Source organism: Falco biarmicus, chromosome 4, assembly GCF_023638135.1.
Source record: "Falco biarmicus isolate bFalBia1 chromosome 4, bFalBia1.pri, whole genome shotgun sequence".
Classification (NCBI taxonomy): Eukaryota; Metazoa; Chordata; class Aves; order Falconiformes; family Falconidae; genus Falco; species Falco biarmicus.
In genome coordinates, this window is record NC_079291.1 from 61,992,971 (window position 1) to 62,012,121 (window position 19,151).

General features: G+C 53.4%; 1 protein-coding gene across 1 annotated transcript; it reads right to left on the reverse strand.

The window, feature by feature from the left end:
* Positions 1–345: 345 nt before the first annotated feature.
* LOC130147326 (uncharacterized) lies at positions 346–18,832 on the reverse strand. The gene is made up of 12 exons (XM_056334298.1): positions 18,249–18,832; positions 17,611–17,737; positions 17,071–17,172; positions 16,771–16,869; positions 16,421–16,531; positions 13,429–14,290; positions 7,345–7,901; positions 7,138–7,251; positions 6,048–6,143; positions 4,953–5,069; positions 4,660–4,776; positions 346–2,561 (listed from the first exon to the last, which is right to left on the reverse strand). The coding sequence occupies exons 1-12, from the start codon at positions 18,612–18,614 to the stop codon at positions 1,516–1,518; spliced, it is 3,714 nt and encodes a 1,237-aa protein (XP_056190273.1). The 5' UTR covers positions 18,615–18,832; the 3' UTR covers positions 346–1,515.
* Positions 18,833–19,151: the final 319 nt, after the last annotated feature.

Sequence of the window (19,151 nt, forward strand, 5' to 3'; positions counted from 1 at the left end):
GGGAGGAGGGGGGCAGGCCCGGGGCCCCTCACGGAGGAGCGGCGGCGGGAAGCGGGCTGCGCAGTCCCGCAGCGCGGGGCTGGCTCTGCGCGTCCCTGGCCCGGGGAGGGGGTCGCGGCCGCAGCTCCCCCTCCTCGAGGGCAGGCTGAGCCCAGGGGCTCGCCCCGCTCCCGCCGGGGAGAATCCTGCCGTTCCCCTTCTCCACTGCCGGTTACTCCCACATCTGAAGCCAAGACCTGTCCTGAAAACGGGGCCCTGGGGGACAGCAGGCCCAGAGCTCCTCCTCCTGTGTCAGCCCCGCTCGTCTTTCCTCTTCCTCCTGTAGAACAACCCACAGCATTTCTCTAACAATTTTATTTTTAAAAAACATGACATTTCCAGCCAACAAGAATGCAGAACAAACTTTAGCAGAAACATGCACGTTAAAAAAGGCCGTTTAACAATTTTGTCACAACTGTCTGACAGTGTAGGAGCCCTGAATCAAACCGGGCTCTTGCCTGACTGCCACTGCTGCCGCTTTGTTTCCCACAAGGCTCAATGCCACCGACAACCAAGGTGACCGATGGTACATCCAGACTCTTACTACTAAAGGAATTAATTGTGCCCTTGCAATGTCACAACACATCAGACTGCCAGCAGCACTCTCCTCTTCAAGAGATATTAAAGAGGAGCAAAAATAAAGTTTCTGAAGGAGAATGTTTAACAAGCATCTAAACGTTCTGTTTTCACAGGATTCGGAAAATTGAACAAACACAGAAGACCTGTAACAACGTGGCAAAGTAAGTACAACACAACTTTAAGGCTATGCAAAATTTAAACCATATTCCAGGCTCCCCAGTCATTTTACAACGCCAGGGTGAGGATCCAGCCTTCAGGAACTCTCTCTTAATGTTCAGCAGAAAGGAGCCCTAAGAGCTCTGTGATTTAACTGTGGGACCAAGCTGCCTCTCAGGCTCTACTCCCCTCTGTCTCATTGCCACTTCCTGAAGAGGCTTCTTTCAAACAGCCACAGGATCAACGCTTCCTTTCTCAAAGCATTTCACACAAGTAGGTGTCTCCTGGCACTGTTTGGTGGACAATTAGTAACTGACTCACTTGTTTTCAGCCCTGTCCCTGGACTGTGGCCTCTCAGTAGCTGAGGGGTAACATTTCAGCTAGTCTCCAGCCAGAAGCATTACAAATTGTTCTGTGTGTCACCGTCATTTCTCTCTGGCATGGATTCACGGCTCGCAGTAACTCCAAGCATCGCAGACTTCCTACACGGCTCCAACACATCCCAAACAGCTACAGGCACCAGTGAAAGCTGTGAAACAGCTCTGCACACCATTTCAATGTGATCTGTGGAAAATATCCCCCCCACCAACCTTCTCCCTTTGCCTGGGAGGGGGCTCAGGATGGCCGTTCAACAGCCTCCTCCTCCCGCCACAGTCCAGCGCAGAGCTGGGGGATCCTGCCACAGCCCTGCAAGGCTGATGGCCAAGGGGGTCTGCGAAACCCCCGGCTGGACGGAATTTTCTATATGGAGTGCATCACAGACCCCCTGATCTCTGTGCAGGGCCAACCGGCCAATGTCAGGTGTGTTTCTTGCATGTGAGTTTCCTGATGTTTCATCAAACTCCTCCTGAGCACAAATCTTTTCCTGCAGAGGGGGCACTGGAAGAGCCCCTCTCCTGAGTGCCGGCGCTGGTGGTTTAGAAGGTAATCCTTTCTCCTGTAGCTTTTATCACACTCAGAGCACTTGTATGGCCTCTCTCCTGTGTGAGTCATCTGGTGCCTAACAAGCCACGAATGGCAAATGAAGCTTTTCCCACAGTCACTGCAGATGTAGGATTTGCCCCTGCCCTGGCTCTGCTGCTGGCCTGCGGGGCTGCCCCGGGGCATGAAGTGCTGCCTGCAGCGGGTGCAGGACTCCGACCTGTCTTGCCCGTGATCCCAGCAGGGGCTGGCTAATGCGTTTTCTGTGGGGAAGTTCTCCTCGCTTTCTGCAGATGGCTGCTCCTCTCCGCTGAGGCTGTTGTAGTCACGAAGCCTGGTGCCACCCGCAGGGTTTTGTCCGCACTCGGTACGGGCCACCAGCTGCGGCCCTGCAGGCAGCCCCTCGCAGGAGGCAGGAGCGGCCCCCTGCCCGATTCCTTTCTCACCCAGAGCACACGGCTGTGGGTGCAGTGGATGGAACACCCTTTCGTTGAGATTCTTCTCACATGCATGGCCCGGAAATATCTCCCCTTCTCGGGCTCCCTGGGGAGTCTGAAGATGATCCTGCTGGGTGGAGTTTCTCTCACATTTGTTGTACGTGCATGGTCTCTTTCCAACACTATTTTCCTGAGTGCTAAAGAAATCTAAGCGCTCATCAAACCCTTGGTCGTACTGAGTGTCACCCCCAAGGCCATTCCTGGTGGTGTTTGTTTCCATCATTTCTGAATTCCACTGACTGTCCCATGTCACTCCAGGACTAGGATCCTTGGAAAACTTCTCTCCAGGTCTTCTCGGTACCTCTGCATCACACACCATGCTCTCAAGGCAATCTTCTGGAGGGTCCCTCTTTGTGTTTTCATCGTGCACTGAAACAGATAGATTTCAGTCTTTCAGTTAAGGAAGCCTCTTAAAGAGTATCCCTCCAAGCCAACAGCCATGCTGAAGTAATAAGATGGGAGGTTTTAATACTGAGGGGAGAAAGTACCATTGTTCCATGGAAACGAAATCTCCAAGAAAACAGAAGATCTTTTTGCAACTTTTTAAAAAAATCTACATTAAAAAATCATTAATGCAATGTCTTATTTTCATCCTCTTGGTCAGATGTCTGAAGTGTGAGGTTAGTTCCCTGACAGAGCTGACACCGTCGCACCTCAGTGCTCTCAGCTGCTCTCCAGACAATCCAGCGAGCACCTAGAGAAGCAAAGGGTCCGAGCCGAGGCACTGAAGCCAGCCCAGTGGCTCAGTGGGGATGCCCCTTTCTTGTACCTTGTGTCTGCAGGCTGGACTTCTGCAGGGAGACACTCTCTGGCTGTGTCCTTGCTCAGACTGCTCGGAGCAGTGCTGCGTAGTGGCAGCGCTCACACCTTACAAGTGATCCCCAGACAGGGAGGCAGCTCTGGCTGGATGCAGAGGCACGCCCAGACTGAGAGCTGTCAGTCAGACTGCCTCTCCTCCAGACGCCTCTCCTGCTTTCCTTGGAAAAAGTTTACAATTCCTGATAATACAACCTAAAAAGGTATCTGGCACCTGAGCCACTTAGACACAGCTCTAGATGTGCCACTGAACAAAACTGTTCTGCTGACCAGCAAATCCCCTCTTTCTGTAATTACTCTTTCCTGTGACCAACCTCCAGTGTTCCATTTTCCAGATTATTTCCACCAATGCTCTTCAGCTTTCTAACACCGTGATTTTTCTGCACCCTAAGGCCTGTGATCCTTCCCACATCTGCAGGTTGCTACAAAAAGACTCCACCGAGCACCATGAAGGACCACAGGTCTCTCAGCAGTGTCAACCAGCCAAGTCCAAAGTTAACTGCGCTACATAAACATCCTGAGCAATTATTTCTCCAGCTGCGTACTGGGACATCAGCACACAAACATGTTACCACAGGCCAAACTCAAGCATGATTTGAGTGCTGTAAAAGGCACCAGCTGCTCTACGGTAATTGTCTAAGCACGTCCTCTCACCCCAGAAACTCCAGATTACATGTAAGCACAAACTGGAAGGCCTGGAACAGGCTTACTCGGCTGGAAAGCCCACCCTGGGAGTGCCCTCAGAGCAGCTGCAACAGGTCTTCCTCAGCAAGGAGTTGGTGGGAGCTGATCCAGCCTTACACCAGGGCAATATTCTGGATGGCCTTTTTCAGTGGGGCAAAAATCTTTGATGCTGGTAGCTCCCATGCAGTTACTGGCACACTGAGAGTTTACCCCTTGATTTACTCTATAGTAACTTCATCACGCGCCATGGATGTTTAAATAGCTTACATGACGTGAAGGAATTCCAGGCTACCAACTGATTTCTACACAGAATATTCCTCTGCACCCCCTCCTCAGTTATCCAAGTGACAGCTATACTGACTGGCCCCAGGTTATGGCCCAGGAAATTGTATTTAATTAATAACCCCATCCAAATTTGCACACCCATTGCCTGAGGCTAAGCCTTGATCCAAAGATGAATCTCTACTAACTCCACGTCAGGCATGATCCATACTTCAAGTGCGCTCTGCAGAAAAACTCCGAATGAATGCTAGCACCTACATCTCCGAACAACACTTCCTAAAATCATTTTGCATTAAAGCTGCCTTCTCTTTTGCTGCAGGACAGCTCTCCCACTTGGGAATGCAAAGTCAGTGCTCTATGTTCATCAGTAACAGGTTTAGACACCACCAAGCCAGCTGGAAGTACAAACTTGATCCATAAAGCCTGAGCACACCACCGTGCCTGCCTTAAACAGACACCCCAGACAGAGCCTGTGACAGTTTTAAGCCAGCTGAAAGAGGAACAAGTCTCTGCCGCTGACAGAACCTGAAATTTTTGTGAACAAATACTAACCAGCAGACTGAGGTTTGTTCCAGTTCTTTCATGGCTTATGTCATAAGGTCATGACATTTAGTATAGTATTAAAAAAAAATGCCCTAAATTAGATTTAGTGTCCCAGAATTCTCAGCTGAAATCCATTACTGACCTGCACTTGGATCCGTAGAGATTTCTTCTTCTTTCTCCAAGTCTTGTCGTTCAGGGCAGCGTGGCTCCTCCTCTTGTTTAATCCATGATAAAACGTCAGTTGCATAAGTCTGAAATCCTGCTCATTGGGGAGAATTTACACAACTGAGAAACACTGGGGAAAGACGCAAAGCACGGAAGATTTGGGAATTCACAAAGGTAAGAAAAGCGCTGACAAAAGCAGGGAAGAAAGGACATCAAAAGCCACCTGAGGGGCAACTCCTGCAGTAGGAGTTTTTACCAGGGAATCCTCACCTGCATCAGGGCCTCCTGGGAGGTCCTCACCCTCTGCACCTGGCAGCTCCCTGGCACATGCTTCTTTGCCTTTCTTGGTCTGACTTGAAGCTTCAGGCTCACAAAACGCTTGCTTGGCTAAAGGAGAAAATTCAAGACGAGCGTGTCACAACTGCATAAGCTCAGGATTTCACAAGGGTGAAACTGGCTTTTGTTTTGGTTTTTGTTGACCCGCAAGTCAAGCTCCCACAATCCCAGTTTCTTAATGAAACCTGATGGAAAAGTCTAAAAATCCCAGTTTCCTACATAGGCAGGAAGCAGAGTAAAACAACAGCGGAGTCAACCAGTAGAGCTGCTAACCCTTTGTAAAGAGTAAGGACAGCCAAGCTCCAAAGCAGAATAGTTTCTTTGTAATACAAAGAGGTACCACCAAATGAGAAGGCAAGAAACAGGTCCCCGGGCTGCGTAGCCTCCCCATACAGCAACAGAATTTCCAAGGAGTTGGTGCACTCGCTCGTGTACACAGAAAAAACACAGAAGAGGCGAGGAGGGAAAAGGCAATCTGAAGCCTCTGGACAGGCAGGAGAGGCACTGCAGCCCTGCAAGAGAAGGCTGCAGGGGACGTGGAGCTAAGGAGCTGCCAGCGTCCCCGATTCCCCCTGAGCCAGAACAGCGCGGAGTCCTGCCTTCATGCAATCACAGCCCCACACGGGAGATGGCACCAGCCACAGACCTCATTCTACCACTGATTTTTGCCTCCTCCAAGTTAACCCATCGGCCCCAAAAAGTCACTAATGGCCCACTGCACTAGATATTTAATCGGCATAGAGCTATAAACTCAAGGGAAGGACTTTAACGGGGAACGAAACATTTCCTATTCTGCGCTGGATTGCTTGGATGAAAACCAGCCACATACTCTGCAAACTGCAAAACTGCTGTGAGAAGGGAAAGACGAAATACCAGCCCTTACTGGTCAGGACTGGTGGCAAGTCTATTCAAAACTTGTGAGCTCTTTGTGAAAGGTTTGGAATACATGAGAAGAGGTGGAGAAAAAAAAAGTGCACCTTGGAATTTAATCCCTGTTTTATTTTCCCTCCAAGGTATGCAGTTACTCACCCGGGCAGGGCTCTTCAGGAACTTCTTCAGCTCCCCTCTCCCACTGATCTGCAACGCACAACTCCTCCTCTTGCTTAATATGGATTGGGCCATCTTCTGTTAATAGGAACCAATGTTATTTCAATTCCATACAAAAAATTAATTCCGATTCTCATCCCACCCCAGCCACAGCAGCTCTGTCCTGGCTCACATTACAGAGAAAACTTCAGTTCAGTTCTAGTTCTTGCTGACCAATGTCTGTTAAACAGATCCAAAATATTTGTCACAAAACCTTCATCTGTTGTTTGAGCCTCAGAAACACACAAATTTTTCATGCAAGTGTAACGTCCATTTTGTTGTGGCACCCATTAGCAAATGAAAACACATTCTATATGGCCCTGGGAGAGGACAGTGCCACCCGAGTTCTTGTTCTCCAGTTTTGTTTCTTTTTTGGCTCTGCCAGAATTATGCCGTTCCCTTTACGGTCACCATTGGTAAAATGCACACCACTTCTAACCCATCAGAAAAACACTCGTGAGAATTATCAATGAAAATTATTGGGGCGAGGGGGAAGTCTATGAAATAAATGAGGATAAACAAGTATTCGAGGCCAGGCTGGACAGGGCTTGGAGCCACCGGGGCTAGTGGAAGGCGTCCCTGCCCGTGGCAGGGGTGGGCCTGGGTGGGCCTTAAGGTCCCTTCAACCCAAACTGTTCAGAGATTCTGTGCTCTGCACATTATCATTCCACCTCCATCACACAAGCAATGAATTGGAGGCACACTTCACACGTGTAAAACCAACTACATTGTGCACGTTTCTGCACAGGGAATAGAAAGTCCTCTTGACAGCCTGCCTTCAGGCTGGAAAACCAAACGTCATCCCACTTCGACGGGTGAAGCAGGCACAGCCGAACGGCAAGGGGATGGCTGGTGTGACAAAGGTGACCCAGCATCTGGGAGAGGTAGAAGAAGCAGTTTGACGCCATGTGCTGGTAGCGCTGGTAGGGATGAGATGCCCAGCAGCCACGTCTGAAAGATCAGGCTCGACACAGCGAGTGCCCAGGGGAGCGCGGCCACCCCGGCGCTGCCCGGCCGCCCCGAGGCCACTCACCGGCGCAGGTCTCTGCAGGCTCGGCGCTGTCATCACCGCCCTCGCTGCCCGGAGCGTATGGCTGGCTCCCGTCCTCCGCCTGGGCCTGCGCGTCCCGGCCGGCGCCGTCCAGCTCTGCGGGGGGCGGGGGGTGAGCAGCAGCCGGGGGTCCCGCCGCCGGGGGTCCCGCCGCCCGCCGCCGGCCCTCGCCGCCCGCCGGGCCCTTACCGAGGGACAGCAGCATGTGGTAGTTGCTCCTCATGACGGCGCGGTGCAGGGCCCGCTGCCAGCCGCGCAGCGCCCGCCACTCACGCTCGCTGAACTGCAGCCACACGTCCTCCAGGCTCAGCGGCAGCCGCGGCGCGCCGCGCCGCGCCGCCTCCCGCCCGCCGCCGGCCGCCCCGCGCCTCACCGGCACCCGGCTGGCCCCGCCGCCGCCGCCGCTCTCCAGCCGCCGTTCCAGCGCCTGCAGCCGGCCGCGCAGGGCCAGCGCGGCCCGCAGCTGCCGCTCCGCCCGCGCCAGGCGGGCCTCCAGGCGGAGCAGCCGCGCCGCCACCGCCTCCGCTCGCCCGACACGGGGACCGGCCATGGCCTCTGCCGCCGGCCCGACGCCGGCGCGACACCGGCGCGACGCCGCCGTGCTCCGCGGCCGCCGCGCAGCGCCCCCTGCCGCCGCCCTGCGCCGCGCACTGCGGCGCCCCCCGGCGGGAGGGCCCGAGGCGCGGGCGGCACCGCACCGCCGAAGGGACGGGGCGGATCTGGGGTCTCCTCGGAGCCGTGGGGGACTAGGATCCCCTCGGAGCCATGAGGGACCAGGATCCCTTCGGAGCCGTGGGGTCCCTCGGAGCCATGAGGGACCAGGATCCCCTCACAGCCGTGAGGGACTGAGGATCCCCTCAGAGCTGTGAGGGTCTGGGGGCTCCCTCATAGGCATGAGGGATCAGGGATCCTCTCAGAATCGTGAGGCATAAGTTCTCTACAGAGCTGTGAGGGACCAGGATCCCCTCACAGCCGTGGAGGACCGGGATCCTCTTGGAGCCATGAGGGATCCAAGGACCCCTTGGAGCCATGAGGGACCAGGATCCCCTCACAGCTGTGGGGGACTGAGGATCCCCTCAAAGCTGTGAGGGACTGGGGGCTCCCTCATAGGCATGAAGGACTGGGGATCCTCTCAGAGCTGTGAGGAGTAAGTTCCCTACACTGCTGTGACCACACAGAATCCTCAGAGCTGGAAGGGATCAGGGTCCCCACAGAGCTGGGAGGGATTGGAATCCCCTCACAGCTGTGAAAGCTTCAAGATCCCCCAGAGCAATGAAGGAATAGGGCACCCTCAGAACCATGAAGCCTGGGGGTCCTCTCAGCTGTGAGGGCCCAGTGTCTCCTCAGAGCTATAGGGGCTCAGGACCCCTCCAGAGCCATGAAGGCTGTGGTGTCCCCTCGTGGCTGTGAGGGATCGCTTTACCACTGACTTGCGAGGGTGCAGGATCCCCTCAGAGCCATGGGGCTTTTCTGTCCTCTCAGAGCCATGAGGGTACAAGATTCCCTCAAGTTATGAGGACACAGCCTCCTCTCACAGTCCCGAGGAATCAGGATCCCCTCAGAGCCGTGGGGACTCGGGATCCCCTCTGAGCCCCAGGCCCACCCTGCTGGCATGCAGCGCAGGGTCTCTGTGGTGCATCTTGGTGTGGCTCTAGGTGCTACCATGGCCTTTGGTGGGGTGGTGGCAAAGCTGTGTGGCGCAGCTTGGCCCTGGGCTGCAGTTTGCAGGACGCTGCCTGTGCAGCTGCACGCGTGACTTGCTGAGGGGGAGCCCCTTGCGGTGGCAGCCCTCTGAATGGTCCCATCTGTGATGGCAGCAGCCCCCCAGCTCTCCTGGTCTGCACAAGCATCAGGAGGAGCTCATGCCTTGGGTATCTTGCACAAACGAAGGTGAAGCTGAGGTGGTTGGAAGTTTTTATTGAATCTTGTGCACTGGGTACAGCCACCACAGGAGAACTCTGCAAATTCAAGTCTTCCAGAAGCATCTGGGATCTCCACTGCAGGTGTCCCCACAGAGACACCTTCAGTTAGGTTGGGTGACACTCCCAGGCCTTCCCTCTGTGACTGACAGCCACCATGTGACCCATGCTCTGCTTGGAATCACCACCTCACCTTATCCTCCTGATCTGGTAAGTTCACTGAACTGCCTGGCAATCGGCTATGAAAAACGGGACCTCCCTTAGGGTAAGAGGTGATCAGAACTGCAAAGGTACAAGTTTGCTTGTACGTCACCTCTGTGGCTGACATGCAACTCGGTGGCTGACATTCTTGCTACAGGTAGGTCTCAGGATGGTGCCTATGTCAGGTCCAGCCCAGGAAGGGACAGAAAGGCTTAAAAACCTAGAAACAGTGTTAGGTGACACCTGTTGGTCCCTTTGGCAGGGGACAGGCCTGTGGTGAGAACCTCTCCAGGGGACGACAAGGCTCCTCTGTACTTACATGTTTTCTTCTTGCCTTGCATTTAATAGTTATGTCAGGAGCTGGATGCAGGAGAGCCGGTGTACCTCTCTCAAATACAGAAGCAACAGCGTTCCACAGGACGTAAAGAATTCCTACTTCTATGGGGTAAGATACACAGAGAAGCTTTTATTAACAAAGATCTGAAGTCATAAAGCAATAAAAACATGGAGTTGCTTTAACAACAGCACTTGTAGAATGAACAAAAGCTTGAGTTGCTAGTTGCTCTTAACCAAAATAGTTTGCATTTGCCAGAACCTGAGAATCCAGTAAGATGTTGCTGCCCTGGGTGTACCTTGATCAGTTTGGGTGTTGTGTGTCATCATCGTCTGCGCCCCCCCCTTTCTGTGCATGACTTTGTCTTCTTTTGTGAAGAGTATCTCAGCCTAGATATGTGGTTTTGCAGTGGAGGCTGCTGCCCTACTGCAGCCTAAGCTATAGCAGCCCAACTAACAGAAGATCAGGAACAAGTTGCACACTGAGGCATGCTACTCAAGGATGATAAAAGCTCAGCGTTTGTTCATGGAGGGTGCAGACTCCACAATGCATCTCAGTGTGGGTGTAGAACCTGTGCTCTCAAAAAACTACCTCCCTCCCCATCACCACAGCTTCTCTGACCTTCCCACACTTCTGCTCTTCCCTGTAAGCATTACTCTATCTGTGCACAGGGATGTTTTATCTTCTTTATCTTGGTCTTGGAAAAGCAGCACATTTCTGTATCACTTGATGCTTCTTCTTGGATTGTCAAATTTTCGCTATTTAAGCAGCCATGTATCTCAAAATAGCTCTGAGATTTGTTATAAATGTACATATTTGTCTCTGAAATACAAAGGAGCTGGGCTAGAATAGGGCAACTATGACTCACCGTGCAAAATACTGCTTCATCTGTATTATCAAAGGCAGCATCAAGAAGTTATGAAACATGGAGCACATCAAGTGCTTCTGATGCTCAGATGGTGGTTAACATATGAAATCTCCCAGTCAAAAACAGGAGAGTGCTGTAGAGATGGGACATCTGGAGTGCCCATGTTTTCACCACCCAAACACTGATTCTTTTACAGTTGCAGATACAGAGACACCTCTCAGATGTGAGCATGACATCAGCTGTCAGGTAGCTTCTTCATTTTAACTAATGTTTAATATATCTAATAACAACAAAGTGGTAGGAGGCCGGCACTGGAACATAAAAGCAATAGTGCAACAGGGAAGAGAGATGGCAACATAGCAGGACTTTGATGTTTCCCATTATTGCCTTTTTCTAAGAGACTGAAACAGCCCAGAAAAGGCACCTGTAACTGTAGAATAATCTAAGAGTGCTGCCAAAGTGATCCTAAGATTCAGGATGTTCTGGTCACAGGGGAATCTGTGACAAGCGCCCCTCCACTGCTTTATGTGGCAGCATCTTTATCCCAGAATACATCCCACTCTTCCTGGACTCAACCAGGCTAAACAGATGACAACTGCAACACTGCAGTTGCTGAAAACTTTTTGCCAGCAGCAGGACTGATGTGACCTGCCTGCGGGATGAGAATTGTGTAAGCAAGCTTATCTACATCCTGGTTTTGGATACTCTTACCATTCAGGCCCTGTTTGGATCTCAGATAGGCATACGGAAAAGAGTTCTCATGCTCAGGTTCCACTGCAATATTAAAAAAGGATTAAACAATGAAAACACACTCCATTCTTTTTCCTGATTCAAGGCAGGTTTCTGTCTCTCCATCAGTAAGGCATGATACTACAAACCACCCTTACCAATGGGTAAAATGATTTTTTTAAAAAAGAAACATTTAGAACTTTACAGCTTTAATTTGCTCAAGTTTAACATTATTGTTATGAAAAATCAAGTATCTGCTGCTGCAAATTTAATTGGCATTTTACAAAGAGATAGAAACAGTTCCCTGCCTTGAGGGCTCACAGTCTAAGTAATAAAGGTGTAAAACAGAAATAAGCAGTTTATCTGGAGTCAGTAGAAAGCCACTGGAGAACTCATTCTTTTACCTGCTTATTGGACAAGACCCAAACTGCTCATCTGGGTATCAAATGCCCCACACTGCTACCTGCGAAGAGACCCTCCTCCTTCAGCATGTCAAACAATGGAGAAAAACCAGTCCATGTTCCCTGCTTTATGGTAGCAAGTGGCCACTGAACACCAAGAAGTGATAAAACCCTGTCCTCACAGATTTCTTATCTGGGGGGGTGGGGGGTGGGGATGTGTGTAGAAACACGGATAGGTGCACAGGGAAGGGCTCACCACACGCAGATCTACTCAGACACAGCAGAACCTGTGAAATCACAGACCTCAGCAGCACTAGGACAAGAAAAGGTGGCAGGCAGTTAGTCACCAGGCAAACAGCTGCAGTGGCTAAAGATGCTTTGGCACACGTGGCTCTGTGCTAGCTCCCACAGCGTGGGTCCAGAGGTTCACACAGGCTCACCCTGATCTGCTCTGGGCAAGAATCAAATTAACTTAAACAGCCCAGAGCTTGGCCAGAGCTGGGCCAAGGTGAACACAGGAGTGCTCGTGTCTTATGCTCCGCTGGCAGGGCAGGTGACAACAACCTGGAAAGAGACCTCGCTCCTGGGCCAAAGGAGTTTCCAGACTAAAACACCTGCCACAGCAGCCAGCTAGAGCCAGAAGAACATCTCTCTCTGAGGGGACAAGCCTGCCAAGGCGGGGGTGCAGGTGGCTGACACTCTGGGACCAGGAAGCAACAGAAGGGTTTCTAAAGCCATCCCTGAACCTGCACTACACATTTGGGCAATTTACTAAACACATGTCAGATGCTGGGAATTTCTTAATGGTTTGGGATACGATGAAAGCTCATCCTCAAGAACAAAAAACATCTGCACCTCAAGCTACCAGGAGGAGAGGGAGATGAAGACCATAATGAAATACAAAGGAAAGAAGCAGTGTTAACATATAGGCAGTCAGCAGGAAGTCATCCCAACATTCACTTCAGCATGTGAATACAGGTGTACCCCACCTCTGGCTTACGGGTGGCTTCCCTGTTCAGTTCCACTGGGAGCATTGCAGAGGTATGGGAAGCAGTTTGGGCAATGCCACCTTTGGGCACGCTCAGAGGCGACAGACAACAGAGCAAACTCCCCTTGGTCACTGCAGTGCAAGCCCACAGTCTCCAGTAGAGTGCGTCCCAGTGTCTCCAAGCAGTATGTGGCCCTATCATCATAATTTCCTGCAAATTAAATCCAATTTCAAGCTCTAGAGAAGGAACTGAATCTATCTTTTCCAGCTCACTTCCAGAATAGAAGCAGCAGTGAAAACCATATGGCCTGTGCTGAAGCATGGAGAGAGCTGGGAACTGCCTGCCTGCCTCTCTTTGGCAAAGGGGGGAACTGTGCAAGCCATCAGGGAGGCCTCACCCTGTGCACATGTTTAGTTGCCAGGAGCCTTTTGTGAACGTGCAACTCAAACTCACCCACGAAAAGGAGCAGAGCAGAACTTTGTCCAGGGAAGCCTGGGAAACTCCAGATGAATTGTTTCAAAAAAACCCCCAACCAACCAACCAAACCCTCAGCCTTGCTGGAACCAGTTCAGACAGACTGAAACTCAGAGAGGCCCAAAACACTTTATTCTGGAGAGCTTTTGGGGTGGACTATGAGGTACTGTGGCATACCACCACAACGAAGAAAAGGGTAGTGGTGCCAAGGTGGATCCTAATTCTACTTTGCTTGGATCTTTAGGATAAAATGTCAAAGAGCCTTTAATACTGAGCAATGGAGACTGTCTCCTCTCCTACCTCCTCAAGGGGCTGCCTGAGCCTGTGCAACCTAGCAGCTGGGTAGTGGTGCCTTCCTCACACTCTGCGTGACCACACAGTTCCTCTTGCGCAGGTGGTTCTTCTCATGCTGGAGGAGGTGCTGCTTCTGGCTGAGGTGCTTTGGGCACTCGTTGCATTGGTACGGCCTCTCCCCTGTGTGGACCCTCTGATGCTGGAGCAGCTCAGAGGGGTGGGTGAAGGTCTTCCCACAGTATGAGCACCAGAAGATCCTTCCGCTCCGGCCCAAGTGTACGCGCCGGTGGACGATGAGAGAGTTTTCTTTTGGGAGAAGTATTCCTGACACTTTTCACACTTGTAAGGCCTCCCCTGTGGGCAGTCCCTCTGACTTGGCTTGCAGCTGCCGTTGGCGTCAATGCTTTTCATGTGCCTGGGATTGCTGTACACCTCGTCCATGGCTGGGACACTGGTGTGGGCTTTTGCATTCTGGTTCTGCTTGAATCTCTCCTTGGCCACATGGGTCCTGTCTTCTGCACGGGTCCGCTGGCGCTGCTGACGGAGGAAGCCCTCCTCTCCAGCGTGTGCACTTCTGCACTGCATGCCATGGCTCTCCTGGTGAGTCGTCACCATCTTCCTCAGACAAAAGCCCTTCCCACACGCTGTACATGAGTGAGGTCTCTTCTTGGGACAGCTACGTCCATAGAAGGTGACAGCGTTGCTTTTGCCAGGACCCTCTTTCCCCAGAGTGGACGGTACCAGCCTGCTCTCGCTCTGGCTTCCCTGCCGCACAGGAGACCTGCACTGACTATCAAGAGGCAGCGCCTTGCTGGGACCTTGGAAAAGCAGGTCCTCCGACTTTATTGCAGGGGGCTCTGAGCTTTGGGGGTGTTCCTCAGAGTCCAGCTGCTCTGTTTGGAATGTTACCATGTTATCTGCTGGAACTGACAAGAACAACAAAAGGGACATTCACTGACATGAGACGCAAGATGTTTCCGAAATGCTTCCCACTCCTTCCCCCACCAGAAAGGCCCATCTCACACAGGGAGTGTGAAAGGCAGCTGTGCTCACAGAACAACAGCCAGCTGAAAGGCCAAAAGAGAGAATACAAGTGAAAAGCACAGGAATGCTTCCCTTTCAGTGGGCCAGAGTGCAAGCAGAAGTGAGGGAGGAGGCAGAGGGAAGTGCTGCCTTCCAAGACAACAGAGTCTGGCAGTTTCCAAAATCATCCCCAGCCGTCTTACTTCCCCTAAGTGCCAAGACCCCATGGACCGGGGATGGACCTTTGCTTCTCTCATCAACACGTCTGCCTCCCTCCCCACACCAACGACTCTGTATTTCTCACTCTTCAGAGAGCACCAGCTCATTCCCCGAGATCCACCTCCCCTCCACTCCCAGGACATGGTGACTCACCTGCGTAACCCTTTTCTTGAAAGGGGACATGCAAACACTGGCTGTTTTGACTAGATACATGCCTGCTGCTGCTCAGGATACGTATGTAACGAGGAAGCCTTCTCTGCAGTCCTCCCTAAAGCAGTACAAATACATTTTCTCCAAGGGTTCGCTGCTTTTCATCTCTGAGCTAGGTGCCTGGGGTTCTCTATTCGTGCTAAACCTATCTCAGATCTTCTCTTGACTCTCATTTCTGCCTGAACATTCAATTTTAGTTGACCTGGGTACATATATGACCCATAGGTGGAAAACCAACCAAAGGTCAAGGATGGAGACTGCCAACACAACCATTTTAAACGCTGTTGACAGTGTGAGGGCAAAATCTAAGCAGGGATCAGCCTCCTGTCTGGAAAGCATTGCTCCCCAGTTCACCAGCGCTTTGCAGTGACTGACAGCGGAGAGATGACAACGTGACACAAGGGGCCTGAGAAAAAGCAGCTAAGATTTAGTCACGGCAGGGCAAATGCCATCAAAAACTGAGCAAGCCCCGCTGACACCTCTGACGTGACACAAGAAGAACAAACAGAAACCAGGACTGAGGGAAAAGAGGTGACTGGTGAGCTGGGGACAGTCTGTTAATAATGGCATGTTTACTCAATTATTGGGAAAAACAGAGCCACCCCAGCTGACCGGTGACTTCCCTAGCCCTAGGTAGCTACTGAGGCACTGCTCTGGAGCGCAGCTCCCTCTTCTGAGGATGTAGCCACCAAGCAGAAGAAATTCCAGGAGAAAAGCAGATATACTCTAGAGGATATGAGACAAGACCCACACAAGGGAGCTGAGCATTCTAGGCCAGGTGCTGAGAAGCCCAGGGGCCGCAGGGAAGAGGCAAGCTCTGCACCAGCCAGGGTCCTGCTGGGGATGGGGGACAGCCTCTTGCTGCAGGATGGAAGCCAGAGGCGACATTCCATCTGGGAATCGGCCCAAACCTCTTCTAAGCCTGCTTTGCTGTGTCCTGTGACAGTAGGTTCTACAGCTTGCACACATAACGATAACAGCCTTTGCCCTGCTTGGTTTAAGCAAATCCCTGCTCTCTGGTTCTCAGAGGGCAAGGAAGAGCGAAGGCTCGTTCCTTCAGTTCCTGCTGTGCACTGCTCAGCCAGGCAGCACTGTGTTGCATCACCCTCTCTGCCATGCCTTCCTTAGGCTGAGGAGTCCTACTGCGTTCAGTCTCTCCCAACACAGCAGCTCACCACCTCGCTGCTCTGCTCTGGACCGCAGCCTTAACTACTGTATTCCTTTCAAGACTGAGTGAGCAAAGCTTCACTCAGTTCCCCAGGTAACCTGGCATAACACCACCATCGCTGGAGAAGACTTTGAGAATTTTCTTGACTTCTATTCCTAAGGATTCCTGTATTCCATTTGATTTACCTCACAAGTGCCTGCCTCCTCACATGCAGGGTCTCATCTACCTAGCACTTCTACATCTACCTACTAGTAAAACTGTCCGTACACTTTCTGCCTGCTTTCCTAACCTCAGCACAGCTCTTGCTCTTTCCGCACTGCCCAAGCTGCCTGTCCTCAGTCCCCATGTCTTGGTGTACTCTGCCCCACAGCAGGAACATTGGGGACTCCCTGCATCTCCAGCTGCACAGCATGCTGCACAACTGCTCGCAACTCACCCACACTGAGCTCTGTAAACTCTGCATTCTCCATGGCTCCCTGCTCCTCTGCACACTGCTCTTCCTCTTGCTTCACAGAGCCCACAAAGCTCAGCTCTGGAATGCTGTGGTCTGGTAAGGTAGAGAGGAAACTACTGGTTATCATAGCACTGCTCGGCTCTTGCCTCACTGTGCCCAGGTTTGCTCCCAGCCACCCTTTCACATACAAGCATCGCTCCAGCACCTCCTGTTCCTACTTCTGGGAGCGTTACTCTGCCACGCAGAGCAGTGGTTTTCCCCTTAACCTCCATTTCAGGAAAGCGTCCTCCCTACCCTTGAGTCCAAACACACCCTTTCCAAACAACGCTCACCAGCTCCAGGTTCCTCCGGCATCGTTCCTCCCTTCAGGCTTTCCTGCGCTCCTTCTCTGCTGTCCTGCCTGCTCTCCTCAAGTTTAAACAGCAGAGGCTCTGCTAATGAGAAAAATCAAACCCATTATGTTTTTTTTTCTAACACCCTTTTACTCCCCCTGAACCTGCTCCTCCGGACATCTGAGAAGTTCCCCCCACAGCAAATAAAAACTTATCACCTTGTGACATCCTCTGTCTGGTGATACCAACACCCAAACATTACGATTGAGAATAAAGCTGTAATTCGCCTCTTGCCTGCACCTGGTTCTGCTGGAATCTCTGGTGAAGCTGCCTCGTCCCCCTCGCAGGGCACTTCTCCTCTCTGAAGCTGGGACAGGAGGTCAGGTTTGGAGATTACATAATCTGTTTAGGGGCACAAATATTAAGGTTTCCATGCCACATCAAAATGGCTGCTGCATCCACGGGAAGGAACATGCTCAGCTGCGCTCCCAAAATTGCCTCCATGGGTGACAACACACCGCTCAGCAGTGCGGCGAGCCCTCCACGGCCCGCCAGCAGACAGCTCCCAACCTACCCCGTGGGGAAAGCCCCGCCAGCCCCAGGGAAGGGGCTGTGCTGGCACCAGGCAATGCGGGGGGCGTGGAGGTGACTGCGGCCAGCGCCCACGTCCCCGCGAGTGCCAGTGTGACTGGATGTGACACCTGCTGCGCTCTGCGCTGCCCCCAACAACAGACACCAGCTTCTCTACCCCTCTACAGATCTGCTTCCCAGGTGTGGGAGAAAGACACCAAGGGAGCTCATCCAGAAGCACTGGTAACTGACTAGAACAGCGATACTTACCCAGAGAGATCAGGGATTCGTTCTTCCCTCTCAGCACGTTTTTGTACAGCTCCCTCTGCCATTCCTCCAGGTTCTCCCAGTCCTGTGCAGAGAAGCAAGTGGCAGTGCTTTCAAACACCACCGGGCCCTGCAATCGTAACAGTGACACACTCGGCACCGGGTCTGGGACCTGGAGCCAGGGTACCCTCCTTTCTATTTATTACTGCCATCAGGCATCAAGAAGGCAAAAAAAATTTCCTGCCTTGGGGCACCCTCAGGACATGGAGTAGCGGCTCAGATATTCTGTTTACAGAAGTTTGCTAATTCTTGGGAGGACAAACTGAATTCCACAATATTCCCGCCTCCCTGTGCGCAGAGCCCGAACCCATCACACGGGACCTGCCGTTAATCCTTAAAACTCGACCACCTCTCCCTTTGCAGGGGGGTACTGCTGGATCTAAACATGTATGTGAGCAGGGAGGTGAGCGACCGCTGCCCCAACGCTTCGGCATGGTGGGCGATGAGGGCGATGAGAAGGTGGGCTGCTCCTGCGGTGCCCACCGAACTGTTCAGGAGATGTCGAGGGGCTGCGCCCCGAGGGACAAAGCGCCTGCGGCTGCCGATGGGTCCCTCAGAGCCGCTAACGAGCTGTTTGTTACCTTGGGGACCGCATCGCCGGGGGGCAGCTGCAGGATCCTAAAATTCTTGTTCTTCAGGAGGTTCTCCATGTTCTCCAGGCGCTGCTGGAGCTGCCTGTACTCCTGGATGAGGGTGCCCAGCACGGCCAGCTTACTTTCCAGCTGGCTCCCGAACTCCACCACCGTTTTCTCGCAGTCGAAGTACTTCTTCTCGGTGGTCACCGTCCGGCGCTCCAAGCTGAGCAGCCGCGCGGCGTGGGCGTCCACGCTCCGCTCCACTGCCTGCACGGCCGCCACCACCGTCCACAGCGAGATGCTGGAGCCGCCGGGCCGCGGGGCTCTGTTCGCGGCGGGCAAGCAGAGGCCGGCCGGATGCGGGGGCTCCATCGCCGCGGCTCTGCCCGCCGGCCGGACACCGGGCCCGGGGCCCGCGGGGCTGCAGCGCGGCTCCTGCCGCCGCCGGGCGCCTTCGGGGCTGCGGGTCAGCAGCGCCCCGGGACGGGCCCGCCCGCTCCTCCCGCCCGGCACCCGGCCCCAGTACCTGCGTGGGGCCGCGGGTACCCCCTGCCCAGGCTCCCGGGCCCGGCCCTTGTCCTCCCCGCTCCCTCCCGGCCCGCCCCCCGCCCGCTCCTGGCACGCTCCCGCCGCCGCCCCGGCCGTGGCACGCCGCTGCCGCCGCTCCGCCTCTCCGCGGCGCTTTGCCTGCTGGGGGTGACGCTCCCGCGGCCGCTCGCCGCAGCGCCCCCGCCGGCCGGCGGCCCGCAGCACCGCGCCGCTGCCGTGATGGACAGCTGTCCGTCACCGAGAAATCGCTGATCTGAGGGGGACAGCCAGCGGGGAGGCAATCCGCCGAAATCCCCCCGCAGAGGCGTTTTCCGGCGGGGGGAGCCCGGCGCCGGGAGCCCCCGCCCCGCAGAGGTACCG

What these genes read in the sequence shown, in the direction of transcription:
- LOC130147326 (XM_056334298.1), bottom strand. Translation starts at nt 18,614, where the DNA reads ATGGAGCCCCCGCATCCGGCCGGCCTCTGCTTGCCCGCCGCGAACAGA. An exon ending in CCGGCGATGCGGTCCCCAAG is followed by an intron (nt 17,738 to 18,248) that starts GTAACAAACAGC and finishes TTACGATTGCAG; the next exon opens with GGCCCGGTGGTGTTTGAAAG. An exon ending in CGAATCCCTGATCTCTCTGG is followed by an intron (nt 17,173 to 17,610) that starts GTAAGTATCGCT and finishes GCCCCTAAACAG; the next exon opens with ATTATGTAATCTCCAAACCT.